The sequence below is a fragment of the Protomyctophum parallelum genome (assembly GCF_964188405.1).
Source record: "Protomyctophum parallelum genome assembly, chromosome: 1".
Classification (NCBI taxonomy): domain Eukaryota; kingdom Metazoa; phylum Chordata; class Actinopteri; order Myctophiformes; family Myctophidae; genus Protomyctophum; species Protomyctophum parallelum.
The window spans coordinates 92,506,475-92,531,257 of record NC_139697.1 but is presented as its reverse complement, the minus strand read 5'-3'; the positions used below and the strand labels follow the sequence as shown (position 1 = coordinate 92,531,257).

Genomic DNA, 24,783 nt, shown 5'->3' with positions numbered 1-24,783 from the left:
TCTCAGCTCTCTTGGCCTGAAAACCACTTAAGCCCCGCATGGCTTATATACTATGGTTCATTGACCAGAGTCCCCCAGCAAATGTATTCGCTCAAAAGAGCCGAGTATGGGCCTGGGCCGTGGCTCAGCGGTCCAGGCACCTTGGCTCGTAATCCAGTCTGGCAGTGTGCCGCGGGTTCGACTCCCGATCCCGACGGCCTTTACTGCATGTCGTCCCCCCCATCTCTCTCCCCATTTCCTGTCAGCCTACTGTCTGTCCCTCCATAAAAATTATAAATAAAATAAAGGTGAAAGCCGTAAAAAAAAAAGAAAAAGAGCCGAGTATGTAGAACATATGTTTTGGGGTATATTGTTTTGGGACACCATGGGTTTAAGAAGTCTAATGTTTGCTACAACCAGGCAGTATAGCAGGCACAGACACAGTGGATGGAATGCCTCCAGTAGAGTACAACCAGGCAGTATAGCAGGCACAGACACAGTGGATGGAATGCCTCCAGTAGTGCAGTAGTAGTGTTTCTCTCTGGAAAGGTGTCAGATAAACGGAGCCGTCTAACAGTATGTCAGATGAACGGAGATAAAACGTGCCATTACAACACACGTACGTACAGTAGAACCCTCCTGCAGATTCTCTCCATTTAGTGAGACGTGTGGAAGTGGCAGATCAAACGAGACAAAAGGTGGGAAAGCCAAGCGCGGCTTATGCTCAGCCACTCTTACACTTATAAGGGCTGTCACTGAACCGTGGCCGCCATGGGCTCCATTACGCCACGTATTCCGGGCCAAAGCTCCATTCCTGTTTCCTAACTTCCTTCTTCTCTAAAACTGACGGCTGTACAGATCGGAAACGGCACATTCGGTGCCGTCGAGGCAGAAACAAACCTCTTATCTCCCATATTTTATTTTTAACTTTGTGTTTTTTTTCCCAGCATAAACGCCCTATACTTGATCGTACTACACTACAGCCTAACACAGCCAGGCATCGCACGTAGCAGATCAGAGCCTGTCGATCTGCTGCTTTGGAATTTGAATCCTGAAAAGTAACAGTTTTGGACATAATATGAGGTTTCCACCCGACAGAGACGACATGTATTCCTTTCAGCTGAGACTATATTTAAGAGAGCTCTCGCTCCAACCCTCCCTCTCCCTCTCTCTCTCTCTCTCTCTCTCCCCCCAACTGTCCCTGAACAAGAGACACTGTAATTGTCTTCTCCTCTGCGAGTTCAACCGTTCTTCTTCTGCTGTCTGAGATTAGCTGGCAGCGTTTCCTGTGTCTGCCAGCCAGACTTCCCGTCTGGATCCCCCATGAGGCACGCCGCAGATGGAGGAATAGAACAATAAAATAAAAGAGCTGCGAGTCTCGCACAGGCGGCAGCGTACAATTTCCCCCTCAGCCTTCCCCTCGCCAGAGCTCCCCCAACGTTGATATCATCTTGACAGCGACTTCTCCTACCTTTTGGCAGAGAAAGCGCTAACGGTTATTTGAGTTATTTGCCCCAATGTGCGTTTATTTTACAGCGACGTTCCTTTATTGTGTGGCTCTTATATATAAAGCGATGGTTTCTTTTGCCTAATAAGGCTGAACAGAGAGGTTTCTGTGTGCTTCCATCGGCAGCTATAAGGCAGGGAGAGACAGTTGGGAGGGGGGGGGGGGGGGGGGGTTGGGGGGGGGCATGTGGGTGGCTGGAATAACTCTGCATGCCACGACATGACCTGTGTGATGATGCTGTCTGCTGTAGTCGGCGCAATCAGCAGAGATGAAAGGCAGCCGTGTGCCTGACAACACTCCTCTCTGCTGTGTTGTATGCATGGCGTGTACAGTAGTGTACAGTAGTTCCTGTGTACGCTCTGGTCCCTCTATACTTACAGAGGTCATGATGAACGGACAGACACTGAGACACGGCACGGTTTATCTTAACGCTGAGAGTGTAAGTTAAAGATTGCAGGTTTAAATTGACAAGACTGTGCAGCGTAGTGGTTATAAGGAAAGGGTCTGTTAGGGCTATAGGGTCTGTAACTCCGAGAGAGAGTATACAAATGGAATCCAATTTGGTTCCATCCTTAGACCTGAGGACGATTCTACAAATGCCTTCTAAATCCTGACAGTTTTCTGAAAAACCCTATGTTTCTATGTCAGTCATTCTCAAACTATTTCATGTCAAGGACCCCCAAGATTATTATGTAATTGGCTGCCGACCCGCAACTGAAAATATGTGACCAGATTTGACTGAGAGCCTGCCATCGCGCACATTCCAGCTTTTCACCAGAGGAGAAACACTTTTCAAAATGAATTAATAGCACAGGCAGACTCTTCACATACTGGAGCATGCCTGAAATAAGAGCTGAAATCGACATGCAAATATGAAATAAATGCTTAAACATAGCTAGGTGTAATGTATAGAGAGTAGACCACAGAAGTGAACCTTTCAAGCCTGTTTTCTCAACTCGCTGTTTTCTGCAAGACATCACTCTATAAGCCATGTCTCCAAAACTGGTGGGTCAAACTGAACAACCAATATGCCAATTTGAATTGATGATTGCTTTCATATGACATGAAAACACGAAAATTAAAAAGATAATCCAATGGCAGTCCCTCAGTCAAAATGTTCCAGAAGCAAAGATTTTAGTTAAAAACTTTTGCTCTGAAAGAACATAATTATAATCAAAGATTTGCACTACATTTTCATGTTTTTTTTTTTTAAATAGCAGCCCTACAAGCTCGTAGCGCGGCACTCGGTGCCGCGCTATGAGCTTGTAGATCTGCTATTTTTCAATAGCTAAAGTATAAGAAACAGGGACTCACCAGCGCTGAGATCACTGTTGTTCAGTCGCAGCGACGACCTCTCCGACCTCTCCGACCTCTCCGACTTCACGCTCCGGCTCTTCTCCAGCAGCAGGACGTCCACAGGCTTGGAGTCCTGGAGGAGAAATAAAGGAACGGGACAGATAGATAAACACACCTTTATTATTGACCCCGCCGCGGCGCCAGAGACAGCACAGCAGTGACAGGTACAGACACAGGTACAGGGGGACAAAGGAGAAGAATCACGTCACAATAAAGAAAGACCCTCGAACGAATATCGATGAAAGCCGTCTCTGTCGGGTGGAAAGCTCGTTATGTCCAACACCGTTTACTTAAATTCAAAAAGTAGCAAAAGTAGCAGATCTACAAGCTCAAAACGTGTTGAGTCGCACGGCGTTTCGAGCTTGTAGATCTGATGCTTTTGAGTGACGCTATAGGATGATCAAGTAGGCTATTGATTTATGAAAAAACAGCACTATCGTCCAATTTCTTCTCTGTATCGTTCCAATTTCTTCTCTGTATCGTTCCAATTTCACGCATGCGCACACCACTCGTGCTCACGACTACACACAGGTACACGGACATTAACACACAGGTACACAGGTACACGGACATTGCTGGTTGTAGGAGTGGTTGCACCACTCAAAAACACACACACACACACACACACACACACACACACACACACACACACACACACACACACACACACACACACACACACACACACACACACACACACACATATGGAGATAGACGGATGTATTCACCCTATAGTATATACAGTAGGGTATATATACAGTATGTATAGGGCCAGACTATACAGACATCCCGCCTGGTGCAGAATAAAAAGGACTGAAGCACTGGTCTCGTTTCCCAAAGAGAACCTGCGCAGGGTGCTTACGTGCGGTCCTTTAATGAAGGCTCTGCTACGAAGGGTGCCTTACGGCTTACGTTACGGCTGTTTCCCAAAAGCACGCGTACGTATACGTGCCTCTCTCAAAACAGGCTACGATGTACTGTGAAGCACACATGAAAGCGGTGGGAGCCGATTGTTCCACGCAACTCATAATCATCTCATTAACACAGCTTAAAATATCCTTACTCTAAAACATTTTATCTTGAAATATCAGCGCTGTTCACGCCGGTTTTAACCTCTTTAATGTGTTGTAGGCCTATTTATTAACCCACGGTCAAATGTTATTCTAATTAATTCAGACTACTTGCATAATGGGGACACTTTAGGGTTTTCACATCACCTCGCCTCTGAAATTTAATAAATTCATGAATCCAAACGTATTTGGACTGTTTGGACATGGACATCTGACAGTCTATGACATCTGATCTTCTCATCTCTAAAACTACAAAATTAAATAACATGTTTAGGCTACAGCTCAACAATCAAACTTTAGCTAACTTGCCATATTTTGATATATTTTCAAAGGCTATCGTATCATGCCCAGTGCAACTGTAACATATTCCGGTGACGTCATCCGAAGGCGTCACCTATCCCCACTCATGTCTGAAAACTTTAAAACAATTATTAACCAAAAACGTAACAATGAAAACATAACGCGTGTAACTCGTGAACGGGTGGGAAGCTGTTCTACATCAATTAACTCGTGTAGCGGGAGGGAAAGTGTTAAGGAGACATGTAAGGCCGTGCTCTTGGGAACCTGCGCAAGTGGTGTTTCCAGAAGCCAGTTATAGGTCGCAGGTAACGCCAAACCAGCTGCTACTATACTAAACGAAGACACTGCATAGCCAACGAAGGCTTTCGGGAAACGGGTTTGCTGCTACGTGCGGCGTTAGGCGGCATGTGCATAGTTGCGTACTATTATTCTACGCATACGCATGATCTAAAATCGACCTTTTGGGCAGGTGGAGCGAAATGCCTTCACGACGGACGACGTACGTCGCGACGTATATTTTTCCGTCGCAACGTATATTCGAGTACGTCCTGGCGTAAATATCAATTCGTCCCGGCAGAACGGACTCGTCGCGGCTATATCTACCCGTTTGCGACGTAATATGTTGGCTATTATTTTCCGTCGCGCCAGAACGGGACTCGTCGCAGCTATATCTACCCGTTGTGGCGTGAGCTGGACTCGTCGCGGCAGAACGTGACTCGTCGCGACTATATCTACCCGTTTGCGACGTGCGCCTCGCCGGTCCGGTCTCCAGGCGAGCCTGCGTCCTTCATATATTTTTTTTCCTGCTCTCGTTGGACTTAACTTTAAAAGTCCAATGGAACACCTCTTTGTAACGGGTCGCTGTAGTATAGTGGTCTAATTCCTCGCCTCTCTATTCTTTTTTGCTGAGGACGCTGGTTCAATTCCCGCTCGCGGCAAACCAAAATTATTATATTTTAGACAGACAGACAGACAGACAGACAGACTGCCTGTCTGCCTGCCTAATGTATTGTAAATAATGTATTCATTCCATACGGCTATTTTTTTTTAATATAAAAACTTTTGTCTTTCGCGCGATTCGAACCAGCGTCGTCAGCACCAAAACATTGAGAGGCGAGTGATTAAACCGCTGGACTACAGCGGCCATACGTTACAAAGAAGTGTTTCATTGGACTTATAAAGACAATAGCACCCAGCTGCAGTCTCGCAAGGGGAGGGACCGGAAGTGCTTTTATTTCCGGCTTCCACGTGCACAAGCGCACATACACGCACGCGAAATATAATGCAATATGTAATAATCAGCTCATACATTATAAAGACATTATTGCATTATGAAGTTTTATTACAGTATGAGTCGCCTATGTGGAGGTTCTTAATGTAACACATTATTACATTATAGAAAAATCTATTAAGTTATGTGCTCGTCTTTTAATTACATTATGAGCTGATTATTACATTATGAGGTCAGATGTAGAGTTGCTGGCCGCCTCAGCTCCATATATGGAGATCTAGGTGATGATCCAGTCTTTTCAATGTATGGCTATCCAGGGTTTGATGAGGTCAGTGTCGGGATCTTATATCATATGGAAACGGCCATATATGGCGGTGTGACGTGTCATGAGGCGTGACCATATATGGAGGCATGACACGAGGCGTGACATGACACACTTACTGACTGACTGACGGGAAATGCAGGTTTTCATAGTAAATTAAATGCATATGGTCGTGTGTCTGTGATCTATGGTCTGGACATGGTGTGTGTGGGACAGGGGTACGGGGTTATAGCAACTTATTACATTACTTAAATGCCTTGATATCATTATGTTATAATCGACCATATAGGCCTAGCCTATTATTGCATATCATTTTATTATTGTTAGATTTGCATTTCTTCAAATATGCACACTTATACCACCAACTAATAAGCTTTCAATTAAAATATTACCTACAACAAACTACTTCAAACTTTTCCAAACCGACCACGTAATTATGTTTAAGCACAGATGGTACTATATACACCCGGCATTTAAGCGCGCACCAGCAAGTGCGTGTCGTGCACGCGCATTATATTTCGCGTGCGTGTATGTGCGCTTGTGCACGTGGAAGCCGGAAATAAAAGCACTTCCGGTCCCTCCCCTTGCGAGACTGCAGCTGGGTGCTATTGTCTTTATAAGTCCAATGAAACACTTCTTTGTAACGTATAGCCGCTGTAGTCCAGCGGTTTAATCACTCGCCTCTCAATGTTTTGGTGCTGACGACGCTGGTTCGAATCACGCGAAAGACAAAAGTTTTTATATTAAAAAAAAATAGCCGTATGGAATGAATACATTATTTACAATACATTAGGCAGGCAGACAGGCAGACAGGCAGTCTGTCTGTCTGTCTGTCTGTCTGTCTGTCTGTCTAAAATATAATAATTTTGGTTTGCCGCGAGCGGGAATTGAACCAGCGTCCTCAGCAAAAAAGAATAGAGAGGCGAGGAATTAGACCACTATACTACAGCGACCCGTTACAAAGAGGTGTTCCATTGGACTTTTAAAGTTAAGTCCAACGAGAGCAGAAAAAAAAATATATGAAGGACGCAGGCTCGCCTGGAGACCGGACCGGCGAGGCGCACGTCGCAAACGGGTAGATATAGTCGCGACGAGTCACGTTCTGCCGCGACGAGTCCAGCTCACGCCACAACGGGTAGATATAGCTGCGACGAGTCCCGTTCTGGCGCGACGGAAAATAATAGCCAACATATTACGTCGCAAACGGGTAGATATAGCCGCGACGAGTCCGTTCTGCCGGGACGAATTGATATTTACGCCAGGACGTACTCGAATATACGTTGCGACGGAAAAATATACGTCGCGACGTACGTCGTCCGTCGTGAAGGCATTTCGCTGTCTCTCCTTTTGGGAAACCCGGGCCACTGTCAATAAATAGTTCAATAAATTACACACGTACGCTCTATATACAATCATCCTGCTTGATGCTGATCAACAGGAGAGTAGCAAGGCATCAGCACAAACCACTAACGTTATACAACTGATGTTATAGAAGTCCTCACACAACGCCGTCAACGCTTTGCTATGGCACGGCTACTGAGAATTAAAGGCCGAGACAGAGAGAGAGAGAGAGAGAGAGAGAGAGAGAGAGAGAGAGAGAGAGAGAGAGAGAGAGAGAGGGAGGGAGGGAGGGAGGGAGGGAGGGAGGGAGGGAGGGAGGGAGAGAGAGAGAGAGAGAGAGAGAGGAGAGAGAGAGAGAGAGAGAGAGAGAGAGAGGGAGGGAGGGAGGGAGGGAGGGAGGGAGAGAGCGTTCTGTGTTCCAGTCACAGCCAGTATGTGCCTCCTTCCTTACCTGGGCTGAAGAGCAGTTCGTCAAAGCAAACTCCATGGACTTGCGGATACTGTTGGGGGAGAAGAAAGAAGAGAGAGAGAGAGAGAGAGAGAGAGAGAGAGAGAGAGAGAGAGAGAGAGAGAGAAAAAGAGTTGATCACAAGACTATCAGTTAAAGCTACTGTAAATAGACGGGGAGTGCTTCTCTTCAGGTCCTCGCCAACTCCAGCCAAAGAAAAACATTCTAACTCAATACAAAAGGGCCCCTCGTCTCCCGACAGGCCCGGACCATTAAAATCTGATAATTCAATGAAATCCTTTAGACTGGCAACATTTTATTAAGGGTCATCCAGTAATCTCTTTAATGCAAATTCAATTGCTCAACGATATTATCTATATAAAATAAAATAAAAGGGGAAAAAAAAGAGGATGGCGAGGGGGGTGGCGAGGGGGTAGAAACTTTCATTTAAAAGGGAGAGAAGGAAAAAATAGGAAGGAGATTTGGAGTCAGAAAACAGGCCTGTATAGCTACACGGATGCCACCAGACAGCTCTTTGGCTGGCATTCTGAACAGGATTCAATCAGCTTCATTCACTCATGTCCCGTCTAAACACTCCCAATTAACTCATTCTGGGCGGGAACCCCTTTTGCTGCTTTAAGCATCACGTTATGATTTAGCTATTGAAAAATAGCAGATCTATAAGCTCAAGTGCCACGCTACGAGCCACGCTACGAGCTTGTAGGTCTGCTTTTTTTTTTTACAGTGAAATTGTGGTGCAAATCGTGGTTTCTTTCTTTCAGAGCCAACGTTGTTAAGATTTTTGCTTCTGGTGAGGGTCCCTGGAACAACATATTTTCAGATGTGGGTCGGCAGTCAATTACATATAATCTCAATTACAAATAAAATGTTTGAGAATGGCTGACATACAGTAGAAACATATAGGGTTTTTCCAGAAAACTGTCAGGATTTAGAAGGCATTCGTAGAATCGCCCTCAGGTCTAAATGGGTTAAAAATATTACGATGCGAGCTCGGCTTCCCAAATGACCGGCGAGACGGACGGCGCATCGGCCTGGTGCATGCTGTTAAATCCCTGGCAGTGGCGTTGGCTGTGGCTCCCAATTAGCTTATCTGCCAACCTTAACTCAGTTAGGCCCTTTGATTCTAGGTGGGACAAAGATAAGTCACAATTCGACGCGCCGGACAATGGACAAAGGAGGGCACTGTCGGCCCGTCTTCTTCTCAAGTCTAGATCTGAGAATAACTGGGAGAAAATACAAAGTCTGCCAGGTATGCGCCGCTAGCATGCCCAGGTATATGATTATGTGCGAAAGTAAGAACTTAAAAAATAAAATTTGGTCAACATGATTGGTCAAGGACATCCGCAAAATGAAAAAACGGCTTACGCCGTATAATTCTTATGGTCGCTGAGGGGGCAGAAACCTCCTGTCTCCGTGTTCAAACCTTTTTGTGTTTTTTTTTCATAAATCGACGCCCTTCTTGACCATATACTGCAGATCCACAAGCGCCACATGTCGAGCTTGTAGAGCTGCTACTTTTGCTACTTTTGAATTTAAACCCTGAAAAGGTAATGGTTTTGGACATAAGATTGTTTCCCACCCGACAGAGTCAGCTAGCGTTTCCCTCTGCACACCAAATCTCTTCAGTAGAAATAGCACTGCTTGTAGCGCTGCTATTTTCACCAAATCTTCACCCCCCACAATAGGGACACTATGGGGTCCATGTAAAAAAGAAGATGCACTTTGTAACCGTAGTGTCCGACCGCCGGGGTTTCGAACCGTGCAAATGTTAACCGCTGAACAGAGCATGCCGGTTTGCTCAAGGGAGATATTGAATGTTGTCCTTCGTGCAGTACTACTACCACTAGTCAACCAGTAGTGGTCAGACAGCAGTATCTACAGTTTTCAATTACCCCATCTAAATTTTTGGAAAAACGTCATGTTTCTATATCAGTGGTAATCAATATTTCATGTCAAGGACCCCAACAATGATATGATAATCACCCGCCGACCCCCATCTGAAAATATGTTGTTTCAGGGACCTCCCCAGAAGCAAAGATTTGAGTTAAAAACGTTCGCTCTGAAATAAAGTATATTCAGATTTGCGCCACACTTCCCGCCCAGAATGAGTTAAAGAGAAGGGAGACCAAATACTACCATTATTAGCTTATTAACATACTGTACCATACAGATGTACTAGTTATTAACATACTGTACCATACAGATGTACTAGTCATATTGTATTAACATACTACCACACGGATGCACTAGTAATATTGTAACATACTCTACCTACCGTACAGTCTACAGATGTGCTATAGTTATGAATCGTAACCATACAGATGCAGTTGGTTATTGTAATAACAAACTCAAAATTCACACAAAAACAGTTACATAATAGTGTAGCAGCCTTCATTTATAAAAACTGCCAACTAATCCAATCTCGTCAACATGATCAGTCAATTTGCATATCTGCAAGATGTCACAACAGCTGGTAATGCAAAAAAAAGATGAAAAAAAGATGAAAAAAAAAATTAATCAGTTCTAATAACGGAGATAGCACAGTACGCCCGTGAATAATTTCAACTTACATTTTAGGAGAGCAGCATCTGGTTCTGAACTTGTGCCCATAACAATGTTTTGACTCAATATCTCTCGTCCAAACAGCTTGATCTAATTTGAAAAGGAGGGGAAGGACCCGAGCGGAATGCAATGGACCTTTTTTATCCAATAAACACCTCCTTCTCATTAAGTGGAGTGCCGTGGCTTAACCAATGAGGCGAGGCCTATCTACAGACTAAATGGAAAGGTTATGATGGTCTCGAGGGGCGGCCTGGCCAAGAGAGCATGAATGGCATTAGTGACGGATCCGTATAAAAAGAGCACAGTCCGGTGCCAGGTTTTCACTTTAACCTCTCAGAACCACATGGCCTAGGAGAGTCACGGTCTATAGCTCCTCAAGGCAAACGGAGCAGCGTTGCCAGGACTGCTTATTACAAGCGACTTCAAGCACAGTCGACTTGTAAATATTGGTAGTTGTGTGCATGGTTGTGTTGGGCGTAGTGTTTCTAAAGTCGTAGTAGCTTGTTTGGTCGCGCTTCAGTTTAATCACACTAAAGGTATACCTGCAAATATCGGCGATTTGAAAATTGCGTGTGGAAAACGTCATAGCTAATCCAACCGACGGATTGTGACGACGTGTACACGCGTCCTAGCGCTTTTTCATTGATATCAAACGAAAAATATTTATTCTGGTTTCTTTAATTTTTTGGGGGGTTGGCCTATATCCTTCTGCAATGTACTCCTTCACGCATGCGCGCTGCCATTCCCTTCCCTGACCAGATGGCTATGCTTATGTCTTCATTTCTGACTTCAACATGCCTCTCGCCCGGAATATTAACGCTTCCAGAGAGACTCAGATCGTAATCATGGCGTGGTAAGCAAGCAACATTATGCCTCCCGTTTTTTGTACAGAGTAAAAGCTGACATATTTGACCGGCACCTCGAACTTCAATTTTTAAAGAAATCCCGGGCGCTGATTGTGTTTAATCTTGAGAGAAAAGAAATATCAGGATTCTTTATTATTATTGATATTTACATTTTGCAACCCAAATCCTGTATGGGGGTCACTGGCATAAGATCATTTTCAGATGGGGTTCGGTGGCCAAAATGCACATCGATATGAAAGCTGCTCTAAAACGACATGGGGACAAGTAAGGTCGACTGACCCGCCCTAGTCGCTTATTATTATCTTTGGTTTCTTTTGTTTTGATAGACCTGGTTTGCTTGTTTCTCTCGCATCTATCTGGCAACAGTGTCAAAGGAATGAAATTGCCGTCTGGCTGCGTTTGGCCTGTACTGGGCTGGGTGAAGCGAGGCCTGTGACTGTGGTGGCGCCTGGTGGCAGCGAGCTGAGGAAGAAGAACTAATTTTACCTGAGTTCTCTCTTGACTTCTTCGTAGTCCGCTTGGTCCTGAAGCTTCTCCTCCATCCGCTGTGTTTGTGGGACAAAAAGAGTTCAGATATGTTCCTCTGTGGAGCTTTTGGCAGAAACCTCTCATGCATTTTTTTTTTACTTTTTGTGGGGTTTTTTCCGTAAAGTAACGCTCTGATCATACTAACAGTGTGACATGAAAAGTATCCAAAATAGCAGATCTACAAGCGCCAACTGCAGCGTGAAAGCTTGTGGATCTGATTTTTTTTTTTTTTTAGGGATTCCTATGCCCAACTTGTGTGTGTTTGTATGTACCCCATAACGATGATTTGATTGGCTGAGTACACCATAGCGATGATTTGATTGGCTGAGCACCCCATTTCGCCGATGGTTTGATTGGCTGAGCCAATGTATTTAGGATAAAAAGTGAGGACATTAAAGTCAATTGCCAATTGTGATTGGCCGGAATGTGATGATGTATGATGATAAGAGTGCCCCTCACTTCACTTGGGTGTGATTCTTTTGCCATTTTTTTATTTGAATCCTGAAAAGTAACAGTTTTGGCCATATGAGGTTTCCACCCGAATGTAAAATAGCAGGTGTACTGTACAAGCTCGTTTGTATACAGTATCAGTATGTGTGTGAAACGTCCAAACAACAGCCACTTATACGGTAGGACACATTCAGAGGCTCTTGGTATATCAACAATAACAATTTTTATTTCATAAACATACTACATACAGTACACTATGCTAGCAAGATTAGGCTGCAGTGAATTGTTGTAAACAGTCGTACCGCCCGGGATTCGAACCCACCCCCCATGTGGACATCCCAACAACTCTAACCACTAGCCTAAAGGGGAGTTATACAGACAGACAGCCTAGCTGAACAGTATAGCTACACTCTACCTTCAGCGAGGCCTCCTTGGAGCTGAGCTCCTGTCGCAGCTGGCTGATCTGCGAGGCCGTGCTGTCTCTCATCTGGTCCAGACCGGCCTGCAGCCGCTGCACGTCCTCGGCCAGCCGCAGCACGTCGCGCTCCTTGGCGCTCAGCTCCACCTCCAGGCTGGAGCGCGACAGCACCTCCAGGGTCTGCTCCTAGTGCGGATCACACACACACACACACACACACACACACACACACACACACACACACACACACACACACACACACACACGTTAATTAAGAGCCATTAAGAGCTGAGGCCGATTCAACAAAATGCCTTCGTGCCAAAGGAAGGACCCTTATTATGTTGACGAGTTGAATACGTAGGACCACAACAGAAACAAGTCCCCTATAGGTTTTTTTGTGTTCTCCTTTTAGCCTAAAAGTTTGACTGTACCACTATGACAATAAACATCAGCACACCGAAACTACAGGATACCAGGTGAACAATGAGAAACTACAGGATACCAGGTGAACAATGAGAAACGACAGGATACCAGGTGAACAATGAGAAACTACAGGATACCAGGTGAACAATGAGAAACTACAGGATACCAGGTGAACAATGAGAAACTACAGGATACCAGGTGAACAATGACCCGAGCATGTCTAAATAACACGTTAACCGTTGCATTAATTAAGTCAGTGGAGTCTGAAAAGTTGCGTCTTCGGATTGCGGTGAAAAGTGAATCTGTGAATCTGTGAATCTGCAGTTCTAACTGGTGTGCGGAATGAGAATTATAGTGTTGTGACTGTAAGAAAGGCTACAGTTAATATTTTCTACACGTATTTCTTTTTTGTCCCCCTGAAGTGCTGCTCAAGCAGAGAAATGAAGTGGAGATCCTGGGCTACAGACACTGTTCCGAGGCCCTGCAGCGAGCTAAGGGTCATCGCGGGACACACAAAATGAGGAGACAGAAACACAAAGAGCTATAGCTGGCCCCAAATGACCACTACAGGGCTCTAATGCTTCAAGTGTACAAATGGAACCAAATGGACTTAAATGGGGTCCTTGAAAATAAAACATTTGAGAAACCTCCGCCCTGGTGGACTCCTAATGTGGGCCATAGTGTCACGGTAAATCAGTGTCATGCATATTCCGAAGAAAACCTGGAGACAGTAATTGTGTCTCATGATCAAAATGAGAACGTTATAATGTTGTGTCAAAACAAAACAAATCTAGAATTATAGCCACGGACGAGAACCAGGTCTTACCATGTCGGGAGCTTTCTGGATCTGCGTGGCTAGCTGGAGGGACCTGTTCGCCGACGTCAGCTGTTCCCGAAGAGCCTCGGCCTCTCGCTCCGCCGCCTCCGCTCTCTGTAGACACAGGAACAGCCCACCATTAGCATTAGAGGGTGTGTTGTCACTGTAGCCACCATTAGCATTAGAGGGTGTGTTGTCACTGTAGCCACCATTAGCATTAGAGGGTGTGTTGTCACTGTAGCCACCATTAGCATTAGAGGGTGTGTTATCACTGTAGCCACCATTGATAGCAATAGAGGGTGTGTTGTTACTGTAGCCACCATTATCATTGGAGGGTGTGTTGTCACTGTAGCCACCATTACCAATAGAGGGTGTGTTGTCACTGTAGCCACAATTAGCAATAGAGGGTGTGTTATCACTGTAGCCCACCATTAGCAATAGAGGGTGTGTTGTCACTGTAGCCACCATTAGCATTAGAGGGTGTGTTGTCACTGTAGCCACCATTAGCATTAGAGGGTGTGTTGTCACTGTAGCCACCATTAGCATTAGAGGGTGTGTTGTCACTGTAGCCACCATTAGCATTAGAGGGTGTGTTGTCACTGTAGCCACCATTAGCATTAGAGGGTGTGTTATCACTGTAGCCACCATTAGCAATAGAGGGTGTGTTATCACTGTAGCCACCATTGATAGCAATAGAGGGTGTGTTGTTACTGTAGCCACCATTATCATTGGAGGGTGTGTTGTCACTGTAGCCACCATTACCAATAGAGGGTGTGTTGTCACTGTAGCCACAATTAGCAATAGAGGGTGTGTTATCACTGTAGCCCACCATTAGCAATAGAGGGTGTGTTGTCACTGTAGCCACCATTAGCATTAGAGGGTGTGTTGTCACTGTAGCCACCATTAGCATTAGAGGGTGTGTTGTCACTGTAGCCACCATTAGCATTAGAGGGTGTGTTGTCACTGTAGCCACCATTAGCATTAGAGGGTGTGTTGTCACTGTAGCCACCATTAGCATTAGAGGGTGTGTTATCACTGTAGCCACCATTAGCAATTAATAGAGGGTGTGTTGTTGTCACTGTAGCCACCATTAGCATTAGAGGGTGTGTTGTTGTCACTGTAGCCACCATTAGCAATAGAGGGTGTGTTGTCACTGTAGCCACCATTAGCATTAGAGGGTGTGTTGTTGTCACTGTAGCCACCATTAGCAATAGAGGGTGTGTTGTCACTGTAGCCACCATTAGCATTAGAGGGTGTGTTGTTGTCACTGTAGCCACCATTAGCAATAGAGGGTGTGTTGTCACTGTAGCCACCATTAGCAATAGAGGGTGTGTTGTTGTCACTGTAGCCACCATTAGCAATAGAGGGTGTGTTTTCACTGTAGCCACCATTAGCAATAGAGGGTGTGTTGTTGTCACTGTAGCCACCATTAGCATTAGAGGGTGTGTTGTCACTGTAGCCACCATTAGCATTAGAGGGTGTGTTGTCACTGTAGCCACCATTAGCATTAGAGGGTGTGTTGTCACTGTAGCCACCATTAGCAATAGAGGGTGTGTTATCACTGTAGCCCACCATTAGCAATAGAGGGTGTGCGCATGATCATCTTCATCATCATACCGGACGTTATGCGGGAACGCAAGGCAAAAAAACATGACTTTCTGGCCTTGACATACATCCAAACAGAAACCATCTACTAGACATACTAACTAATAACATTACTATTAGTCTAATACAGCAGGATCCCCAGGCTGTAATGGCTACTAATCAACATCCACTTTCCCTATTTTATATCGTCTCTGTTGTGTCCAAATCCAAAACTGTTACTTTTCAGGATTCATAGTCCAAAGAAATGTGCATGTAACAAAGAAGAAGGAGAAGAAGAAGAAGAAGAAGGAGGGAAGGAAGTAAATTAATTTCATAATTTAAAACCATTAATGGAATTAATAAATAAACCAGTCACCAACCGGGGCCAGCAGTGATACATTTTAACATACGATAAAAGTCTATTTGGAATAAAAGAGACTCATCTCAAAGGAACACGTTTAAGGTCCTTTCAGATGGGCAGCGTTGTGACGCAGGCGTTGTCGCCATGGATCAACGACAGGTCTGCTCATGGAGGGCCGCGACAATGCAAGCGTTTAAAAAAGAAAAAGAAAAGAAAAGCTCAACACAATCCAGGTCTAGTCAGTTGCGTGAGCACGAAACGAGCATGCACGCGATGATTTCACGGGACTACGTCCACGTCAATACGCTTGCGTTGTCTGTCGCCCCTCAACTTCTCTGCGTACAAAAAATAAATAAAATGCAGGCCTCTCATTGAAAATGTACAAAGAAGAGTTAGGAAAATATTGAGGAGTGACGACTCACTTATGCCTTGTTACCCACTGGTGATGCTCAAACAAGCAACCATTACAATTCAATTTTATTACATCTTTTATGGAATTATGAAAATGTAACATTTCTCGCTCCACCCGGCCATTCCGAAATGTGAAACTAATGAGGCCCCCGGTTTGGTAGAACATAATAGAATTGAGTAGTTTTTTTCCCTGATTACATTATCATCGTAATAAGAAAGCTTAATCTATGTTGTAGCCTTGAGAAAACAAGATAATATTGGTAACATTATTTGTTCTTTGGATTTTCCATGTGGGTCAGCATGTCGGGTGGAAACCTCATACTGTATGTCCAAAACGGGTACTTTTCAGGATTCAAATTCAAAAACGGCAAAAGTAGCAGATCTACAAGCTCAAAACGCGTTGCAGTTTCAAGCTTGTACATCTTCTACTTTTGATGCTTTTGTGTGACACTGACACTTTGTATGTGATGTATTCCCATGCTTTTTGTTCTTGCTTAATGTAAATCGCACTGGATTAAGAGCGTCTGCTAAATGCCTAAATTGTAAATTGTATGATCAATCAAGGGCGTTCATTTACGAATAAACGCAACAAGTTAAAACATGGACATAAGAGGTTTGCGACAGTAGTAGGGGAGAGCCGCCACAATTGTAACGCTTCACCGTTGTAACATGGACGTTATCTAGTATGTGTACAGCAACGTACTCTACGTGCCCAGGAAGTTTGAAGTGTTTACCTTTATCCTACGGGGAGTTATTGGCGAAAAACTGACTTTTTTCAAAAGGCGTATAATTTTACACCTGGAGTATATGTGTGCTACAATTTTTTTCTTTGGTGTTGGTGAATAAAAATCCACATGGATGTCTTCATGCTTATGTTCTTCATTAGTTTGCATCGTGTTTAGACGGAATTCACGTTCATTCTGGTCTGTAAGCAACGGCAAAGAAAACTTGCAAAAGTGGGCCATTTGTAACATGTTACAAATGGTCCGCTTTCCATTCAATACCATTATATGTAATATTTACATATTTGACATATTGGCCAATATTATATGTTCTAAAATTGTATTGTATTGTGTAGTGTATTCTAAAATTAGTTTAGGGTTGTATAACATTGTACAACTCAATCAATCAAACGTTTGTTTAATCAATGTATTTCCCCATTGAACTGACCAAAAAACAAAAAAAAGCCCAAACTGGTACACCCGATACTATTTAATATTTCCCTTATGTTTGAAACATTTTCTTATCACATCCATGGTATGAAAACAATGCTAAGGAGTTGCTTCAATGAAATATAATTGCTTTAAGCTGAAAACGATATGTTTAATGGTGTTTTTTAGCGTTGTTACATTTATCATGCATGCCGTTACAATTAATCCGATATGCGCAGCAAATGTAACACTGAAACAGCGTCCACGTTCGGTTTAATAACTCCCGACCTGTTTTATCAAAAAAATTACTTGAAGTGGTTTATGGTAGCAGACATGTGTAGAAGTACAAATCCGGCTTACGGCTAACTCAGGGTGTGTGATAAACAAATCGTCGTGGCCAGCATTTATGGTTGCCTGACTGATACATCAGCCCTCGCCAACAGCTTGTACCGATACAGTCTGTGGCTGGGACTGGTGCAGGGCTGATACAGACTATAACTTGGACTGATACAGCCTATACGGCTCATCAGGGCTGATACAGCCTGCAGCTCAGGGCTGATACAGGACAGGTGCAGCAGAACACAGCTGAATGCCCCAGTGGTGATTGACAGGATACATCCAGCCAGCCCTCAGTGTAAAGCATCTTCTCAGGTGAGCTCACGCCACGTCGCCACTTTTAACAGTGAATAATAAAGGCCTATTCATAATCATAGTCACAGTTTTGGGTGAAGAGGTGACCACCGGTTAGTAAAAAACAGAGAGGTGTGTTGTGTAAGCGCCGGTGACGACCGTGGCGTGACGTCATGTTGCAGTTTTCGGCGGTCACCTCTTCACCAAAAACTGGACTATAGGAATAGGCCTTATAACGCTTTCCCTATTTCCTTGTGTTACCGATGATACTAATTAAGGCTCTGTTCCATTCAGTGTGGAGTGGTTCTCTCACTTGTACATTTCAAGGACGTCCACGACTCAGTCAGGGTTACAGAGCCATACGGGGCCATACATGGAACCCAGTCAAGGACTCCAGTCTGTCAACAACACGCACAATATCAGCACCCTGACTTATGTTTGACCAGAATGGAACAGAGCCTTCTTTAGTATCATCCGTGACCCGGGACCCCTGTGAAGGAAGTAGGGAAGAGGCCCAATTCTTTCCAAAATGGTGTGTAAACGGTGTATGCTATGCATAGAGCCCATCGGATCCTCTTCAGGTGGTATGCACTTGATCAAACGGAGTGGGTAGCAGTTTTCACAGGGCTGGTGGTGAGCCCAGGTTTTGCCTGGTTTGAGCCAGATTGTAAGGAGTGCTGACTGCAACGTGCCTGTCAGTGCACAAGCCTTCAGTGTTTTTGCACACATGCACACACTCTTGCCTGCTCACGCACATGCACGTGTACACACACACACACACACACACACACACACACACACACACACACACACACACACACACACACACACACACACACACACACACACACACACACACACACACACACACACACTCTGGGCAGGCAGGCGCCCAGAGGACAGAATAACATGGACAGGGCTGACAAGCCCAGACTGTCTCTTTGTCATGCTCTGTGTGTGTGTGTGTGTGTGTGTGTGTGTGTGTGTGTGTGTGTGCGTGCGTGCGTGCGTGCGTGCGTGCGTGCGTGCGTGCGTGCGTGCCCAGAACCACAAACAATAATGTTGAAGATTACATTAATTCCATACGGCAGGTTATTGCATTCATAACCTGTGTCTGTACCAATTCTCCACAAGGAAATGCGCTTTTTGCACATTCTGCCACTATGAAGTGGAATATGCTTGAGACGCTGTTACAGTGTGTATAGCCTTTTGTATTTTTTTGTTTTATTGTATAAATGTATTAAATCTTGTTGTCTCCTTATTGTGTCGTGTCTAGGCAGTAGGCAGGGGTAATATTATGTCCAGTGTGGTCAGAATGATATTATGGATGAGATGAAGAAACGACCAGTGTGTGTTCAGACATCACATCAACTCTGTGGGTTCAAACATGTCAGTTTAATACTCTGTGAATGTGTGATAGAACACAGTAAAACCCTGGGTGTTCATTTGCCCGTTTCTCTCTCTGAGAGTGCACCAAATAAACATCCAGGACCTTACACTGTACACAGAATAACCGGGTCAATGTTCTACGCTGTCAGAGTTACATTGACACTCTTTGTAGGCGTGCAGGCATCAGTAACATGTATCCTCTATGCACATCAGTAACATGTATCCTCTATGCACATCAGTAACATGTATCCTCTATGCACATCAGTAACATGTATCCTCTATGCACATCAGTAACATGTATCCTCTATGCACATCAGTAACATGTATCCTCTATGCACATCAGTAACATGTATCCTCTATGCACATCAGTAACATGTATCCTCTATGCACATCAGTAACATGTATCCTCTATGCACATCAGTAACATGTATCCTCTATGCACATCAGTAACATGTATCCTCTATGCACATCAGTAACATGTATCCTCTATGCACATCAGTAACATGTATCCTCTATGCACACTGCACTGCAGCCATTTTGGAAATACCTACTTCAAGTTCTGGGCCTCTTCCGACTTCCTTCACAGGTGTTACCGATTATACTAAACATTATGTTATAATTTAGCTATTGAAAAATAGCAGATCTACAAGCTCATATAGCGCTCCACCGAGTGGCACGCTATGAACTTGTAGGTCTGCTATTTTTGAAAAATCTTTAAAATGTGCCTCAAATCTTTCAGAAAATTGTCATGATTTAGAAAACGTTTTTTTTTTTTTTTTTTTTTTTTTTTGAAATTGGTTAAGGCTCTGTTCCATTTAGTGTACGGTGGTTCTCAAACGTTTTAAATTTCAAGGAGCCCCCGGCCGTAACTAACTCTGAGGGTGCATTGTGTACACTCTCAGAGTTACACACCCACCCGTACCCAGGGCCATTTGGAAGCCACTCTCTCAAGGACACTTTGAGACCGACTGGTGTAGCGGATTCAGTGTCTCCACTTTGAGACCGAAACCAGCTAACTTCACCCCGTTTAGCCATCTTTTCTTTTCATGAATCAATGCACCCTTTACTTCCTTTAACGTGTGTTGGTTAAAACAAAAAATATTGAACCAATGAAAACTCACCTGATTGGCTCTTTCCAACTCTGACATCACTGTCTCAATGTCTTCAGACCTGGATATGGAAAAAAAGGAGAGGAAAAGAAAGAAAGTGGTCAACATGTGATTATAGTATTAATGAGCAGAATGTGCTGTATATATGATCTTTATACAATCAATAAACTGTGTGAGACACACACACACACACACACACACACACACACACACACACACAACAAGAAGAGCCTGACACTTTGCGCACGCGCACGAGTGTGAGTGAGAGAATATACAATACATGTACAGCAGAATATATCTGCAGAGTCTACAGATATGTTCTCCTGTCTACAGTGTAGAGTGTAGACACAGTACATATAAGGATCTGAATCACAGAAGCAGCACAGATGCACACGTCTCCCTCAAGCACCTCCTCAAAGTGTGCCACGACTAATATCGTCTGATCTATGATGCATAAAGCACCACGATGGATGTGTGTTTACACGGTAGCCGTTCAGACTTTCACCATTTTTGGCAGTGTACTGTACTGTTGCCAGGACGACGTGGAAACCTCCTATATTCATATTTCAATTTGTAAATCAATGATCTACTTCGTCATACTACAGTCAGTCAGTGACACACACAAGCAACAGTTTTTTTGGAAAACCTGAGTTTCTATATGAGTGGTTCTCAAACTTTTTCATGTCAAGGACCCCAAAAATGATATGTACGTAATTGGCTGCCGACCATCTGAAAATATGTTGTTCCAGGGGCCAAGTTTCATTAAAAAAAAGTGTCGCAGTCCCTCCCCCTTTCAGAAGGACGAGTGGCCCAGGAAATGAATCCCAATGCATTTTTCCCATAGGCATTTCAAAACGTATTTATTTAAAGACCTTTTAAGGATCGTACGAAGCCAACTCTTGTCGTGACAAATCATGACAACACACACAATATTTTGGACCAAACAAATTAATTACAAAGAAGAAAGTGTTGTAACCTGCCGTTTCTTTCTACTTTCTAATTCTTTGTTTGGCCCAAAAAATTTTGTGCGTTGTCATGATTTGTCACGACAAGAGTTTGGCTTCGTACGGCGCTTAAAAAGGTCTTTAAATAAATACGTTTTGAAATGCCTATGGGAAGAATGCATTGGGATTCATTTCCTGGGCCCCTCGTCGTTCTGAAAGGGGGAGGGACTGCGACGCTTTATTGATCTGAATGAAGCAGGTGTCAAAACGACTGCAAATAAATAATGTGACCAAAATAAATATGCATATGCGAGTATGTCCGCGCTTGCGTGCATGCGTACGTGTGTGTGTGCATGTGTGCATGCATGTGTGCGTGCATGTGTGCGTGGCTGCGTGTGCGTGCGTGGCCTGTCTCTTTGTGTACAGTGCGTCGGTGTGCTTCAGAATATAGCTGCGTTTCTCAGCGTGTCTTTGAAGGCCTGCTGTAAGCCCCATGCTGGGCCATGCCTTAGTGCTACCACACTACATTTAATTACACATCATTTGGCTTAATGCTGCTAATGACGATAATTGGGCTCCATGTCGATGCTGCATATCTGCAGTCAGCGGGGGGTTAATAGAACAATGCGCCGCAGCGAGGGGACGTCGTGGCACACGGAGGGTGGCATTGTACACATTCATGGAAATAAGAATTATTAAGGACGTAATAATGGCGTCGCTGTTGGGCAGAAACCCCTTATCTCTCATACGTATTATGTTATGTTTTAGATAGCATAATTATATAGACATAGCACTCCATAGTGTATAATCTAGTATACAATAGAGTCTGTACAATGAAACTCATAGTTTTAACTTAACTAAAATCTTTGCTACTGGGGAGGTCAGCTGGAACAATACATTTTCAGATGGGGGTCGGTGGCCAATTACATATACTTTTTTTGGGGTCCTTGACATGAAATATTGAGCACCACTGATACAGAAACATAAGGTTTTTCATATACTGTACATGATACATACACTGATACATGATACACCACTGATACAGAAACATAAGGTTTTTCATATACTGTACATGATACATACACTGATACATGATACACCACTGATACAGAAACATATAAGGTTTTTCAGAAAACTGTCAGGATTTTTAGGACAAAATGTTGACGTCAGGCCTAAATGGGTTAAGCGCGTCTGCTAAATCCCATAATTGTGCGATTTTTCGGAAATTAATGCCGTATACTTCAGTGGTTCTCAACCAGTGGTCCGGGGACCACCAGTGGTCCCTGAAGGGGGTTCCAGGCGGTCCCCAGATAAATGATGGAGAGGTTGGTAACCAAATGGACCCTTATTAGACCTCGAGGACCCTCCAGAAAACGAGATTAAGGGGCTTATCCTCTTATCACATTTCAAATGAATAAACTATCGAGTGTAAAAATGAAACCAAACGTCCTGGGCCGTGGCTCAGCGGTCCGGGCACCTTGGCTGGTAATCCAGGATGACAGTGTGTCGCGGGTTCGAGTCCCGATCCAGACGAACTCCCCCCCCCCCCCCCCTCTCCCCGTTTCCCATGTCTATCTATACTGTACAACTATCAATATAACTATATTGATATCAACTATCAAGCACCAAAACACACACACACACACACACACACACACACACACACACACACACAGTACGGTACAGTACAGTACAGCACAAAGCGACGAACATGCTGTGGCTCTTTGTATCTGCCCGTGTGAACGGCGCGCATTAGACCGCATGATCAGACACACACTGAATGCACGCACATAATGCACTGACTGATGCATCAGTGCTCTCTCTCTCTCGCCCTCTCTCTCTCTCTCTCTCTCTCATAATGTGGTACGTCCTCTTATGTTTGCCAGGTCACGGTTTGGAATATGTTTCTACATTTAATGGTCCATTTAGCACGTTGAATACTACTGTACTTTATATAAATATACTGCCCAAAAAAGTGCACTTTGGTCAAAGTTGTGTTACTGCGGCGCTTTAATGCGTTCCTGTGAAGCGCGGGGACTGATTTGAAACTAGATGGCATACTGTACTTGTACTGTACATTGACAATAAATTTAATCTCATCATCATCTCAAAAGATCAAGGTTCACGTGTGAAATTTAAACTGTGAGGTTTAGCCAACATTGACTGAAAGATTCACATATGGTTTTGGAAGCGTTTTACGTTTTATGGCTTTGGAGAAAAGGTAAGACATTGCATGGCCTATTATGTGTATGTGATATTTCATTTTAACACCAGAATGCACATTAACATCCACAGTGTCAAACGGACCTGAATTTCACTGTGTATAATTATGCTTCAGTCTGTGGTGGCATACAGCAATGCTACACAAACACATTGGAGTGTGTGTCCAATGCGCGCATGTGTGAGTTTGTGTATTTGTGAGTATGTGCACGAGTGTGTCTGTGTGTGTGTGTGTGTGTGCATGAGGGAGGGTTTTCATTGACACCATTCAAACGGGACGGGGGGGCGAAGTAGCCTCTTGAGTTTGTGTGTTTGCTGCGTGCCTTAAGGGAGTCCCAGGAGACAACAAGCACGTTCCATAAGCAGTTAAGTAGGAAGTCTTTCACATGCAAACCTCCGGGCATAAACACACGCGCACACGCACACGCACACAGGCATGCATGTTTGTATTCATATGCTTGTGAGGACATCAAATATTCTAGGATAGTAGAACGCACATGCACACACAGACGCAGACAGCCAGTGAGGAGATTGCAAAATATGGACATAAAAACAGGCATTCCTACAGACACATGCGAGTGTGTGTGTGTGTGTGTGTGTGTGTGTGTGTGTGTGTGTGTGTGTGTGTGTGTGTGTGTGTGTGTGTGTGTGTGAGACGGAAGACACTAATATCCTACTTCCTACGAAGCTTCCCCTCTCTGTGCTATTTGGGTGGGCCCGGTGGGGCGAGAGAGAGAGATATCGTTGGTGTCAGGCAGAAAGCTCTCATCTCCGTTTGTTTTGCTGTATTTTTGCTGTAAATCAACGCCCACCTTGCGCCATACTGTAGTACACGTACAGCGTCACACAAAAACATAAAAAATAGCAGATCTGCAAGCTCTAAACGTGGTGTGAAGCGACCACTTTTTGAGCTTGTCGATCTGCTATACTTTGGAATTTGAATCCGAAGGTTAACAGTGTTTGGCCAGACAGACAGACATACAGACACAGACAGACACAGAGACAGACACAGAGACAGACACAGAGACAGACACAGACAGACACAGAGACAGACAAAGAGACGGCATGCAGGAAAACCCTTATATTTACATATTTCATCTACAGCTTGAACGTGTTTCCGTTTTGTGATTTTGTTTTCACTTCTCTCTCTCTCATGTATCAATACTGCGGTCACGTTCCTAATGAAAACATAAAGTTATACCCGGAGAGTGTACGCACACACACACACACACATGTACGTGTGTACACGCACGCACACACACACACACACACACACACACACACACACACACACACACACACACACACACACACACACACACACACACACACACACACACACACA

The 24,783-nt window shown here is 44.2% G+C and overlaps 1 protein-coding gene across 1 annotated transcript in view; it reads right to left on the bottom strand.

Annotated features, from left to right (window-relative positions):
- cux1a (cut-like homeobox 1a) overlaps positions 1 to 24,783 on the bottom strand; it is a 282,358-nt gene that overhangs the window by 62,016 nt on the left and 195,559 nt on the right. Inside the window, 6 exon segments of the mRNA XM_083781531.1 lie at positions 2,801 to 2,915; positions 7,558 to 7,606; positions 11,490 to 11,548; positions 12,397 to 12,585; positions 13,649 to 13,753; positions 20,287 to 20,335. Of these exon segments, the coding sequence (XP_083637657.1) occupies positions 2,801 to 2,915; positions 7,558 to 7,606; positions 11,490 to 11,548; positions 12,397 to 12,585; positions 13,649 to 13,753; positions 20,287 to 20,335 (566 nt within the window).